Source organism: Aplysia californica, unplaced genomic scaffold (genome assembly GCF_000002075.1).
Source record: "Aplysia californica isolate F4 #8 unplaced genomic scaffold, AplCal3.0 scaffold00744, whole genome shotgun sequence".
NCBI classification, from domain to species: domain Eukaryota; kingdom Metazoa; phylum Mollusca; class Gastropoda; order Aplysiida; family Aplysiidae; genus Aplysia; species Aplysia californica.
The window spans coordinates 27496-29888 of NW_004798014.1; the positions used below are offsets into that span (position 1 = coordinate 27496).

Below are 2393 nucleotides of genomic sequence, written 5' to 3' on the forward strand. Positions count from 1 at the left end.
ACAAAATCGTGTTAACGACATCTGAATAAAAGAAGAACCCCCCCCCCCCCCCTTTTTGGGGGGGGGGGGGGTAAAGCAGCCGTTACATGTTACTATTTTATTTATGACTTGACTTATCAATATAATATTTTGCATGTATCGTTACCTTGTAAAAATATAGGCGAATTATGGTCTTAATTCGTTGTGTTGGGGGCTTATTGTTTATAAGCAACCGCCACAATTTACCATTTTAATAAAACTATTATAAGCAATACAATATTTTGCATTTATAGTTATTTTGGAAAAGTATTTTTTGGTCTAATTGGTTGTGTTGGGGGTTTATTGTCTGCAGACAAATGGAGACAGAGATCGTGAGCATGACGGCATCCATGTTGAATGGCGATTCTTCCTGCGTGGGATTCCTGACTTCGGGTGGCACTGAGAGTATTCTAATGGCGGTCAAAGCTTCGCGGAACTGGGCCAGGAAACAATGGCCCTGGATCAATAACCCAGAAATTGTAAATTCTCTGTTTGTATTTGGTAAAGAAACAACATAGTTCTAATTGACATTTCAGGGCATGATCTTTCTACCCCTCCTATGTTGTCTCTGTCTCTGTCTCTCTCTCTCCGTCTCTCTCTCTGTCTCGCTCTATCTGTCTGTCTGTCTGTCTGTCTGTCTGTCTGTCTGTCTGTCTGTCTGTCTGTCTCTCTCTCTCTTCCCTCTCTCGCTCTCTCTCTCTCTCTCTCTGTATCTCGCTGTCTATGTATCTCTCTGTCTATCTCTCTACCTACCTATCTATCTATCTATCTATCTATCTATCTATCTATCTATCTAGTATGTTATTATATATTATATACATACATATCTTGCCTCCTTTCATTTATCCCACTATTTTTCTATGTATCCACGAGTGTGTGTGTATCTATCTATCAGTATCTCTGTGCCTCTCTGCCCCTCTCTCTATCTTTATCTCCCGTTGCCCCTATTATCCTTGCGTGCAAGCAGGGAGCCATTCCTCTTTTTTCTTTTAGTTACAAAGTATGACGACATGATACCGGTCACACTGTAAGTCATCACTTTTTTTGGGACTCATCTCATTATTCATTTACAAAGAGTAAAGAGAAAACATTTCTTATTAACCTCTTCACTGATGTGTCGACGTATGTACTCGCGGTGCTCTACAAACACGTTCACTGGTTTGTTCTGCTGGTTTGCACAATATGTTATAGGACACATAGCCACATCCAGCAGGTTGCAGTTTCTTACTCCTAAAAAGGGGAAATATGTTAAGGCTTTTATGTATTGCTCCCTTCAATAGACATTTTATTTCGTCAGCGCAAACGTGGATGGGAAATTTTCAACAGTAAAAGTTAATACACGCGGGGGGCGGGGGTGGGGGTGGGGGTGGGGGGTGGGAGGCAAGAACCATTCGTTTACAGTTAATTTAGACAAACCGATACAAGCCTACTACTGTTTTGAGTTTTGTAGAACTCTGTGCAGGTAGTCAAAAACGATGTGCAAAAAACAAAGACAAACCCCGTTGTGTTTTTAAATGGAGTAGTACTACCCATCTCCATCTCAATCTCTCTCTTTCTCTCGCTCTCTCTCTCTCTCTCTCTCTCTCTCTCTCTCTCTCTCTGTCTCTGTCTCTCTCTCTCTCTCTCTCTCTTTCCCTCTCTGTCTGTCTGTCTCTATCTATCTATTTATCTATCTATCTATCTATCTATCTATCTATCTATCTATCTATCTATCTATCTATCTGTCTGTCTGTCTGTCTATCTATCACTCTTTTTAAAAAAAATCTATCTGTCCGTATAAATCTGGGGGCTCCAGTGGCTAAGTGAGTAGTGAGTTTTGACTCAAGCAATGTCAAGCAAGTGTCGGTGACACAGGGATTAGATGAGTGGTCACTGGCACTCACTGGAGTGTGTCCTTGAGCAAGACACGACAACCCTAGCTCAAATTACAGGGCGCTGCACAGTGGCGACCGACAGTGGCATTGTTTGTAAACTGTTCTGTTGTGCGTATTTATGAATGTATTTATGCATGTATGTATATATGTATGTACGTATTTATAATTATGTATTTATGTATGTATGTTTGCCATTGTAAAACAAAGTGCCCTTCTGGGACAAATAAAAGAGTAATTTATTTATTATTATTTATTATTATCTATCTATCTATCTCTATGTGTCTATCTCTCTTTCTCTTTCTATCTCTCTTTCTTTCTCTCCCTCGGAATATGTATGTATGAGTAAGTGTGTGTGTGTGTGTGTGTGTGTGTGTGTGTGTGTGTGTGTGTGTGTGTGTATGTTTTTGTCTATTTCTCTCTCTCTCTCTCTCTCTCTCTCTCTCTCTCTCTCTCTCTCTCTCTCTATTTCTCTCTATCTCTCTATCTCTCTGTCTGTCTGTC

General features: G+C 40.3%; 1 protein-coding gene across 1 annotated transcript in view; it reads left to right on the top strand.

Annotated features, from left to right (window-relative positions):
• The window catches only part of LOC101861075 (sphingosine-1-phosphate lyase), a 29755-nt gene that overhangs the window by 9122 nt on the left and 18240 nt on the right, over nucleotides 1-2393 (top strand). Inside the window, 1 exon segment of the mRNA XM_035972571.1 lies at nucleotides 332-508. Within this exon segment, the coding sequence (XP_035828464.1) occupies nucleotides 332-508 (177 nt within the window).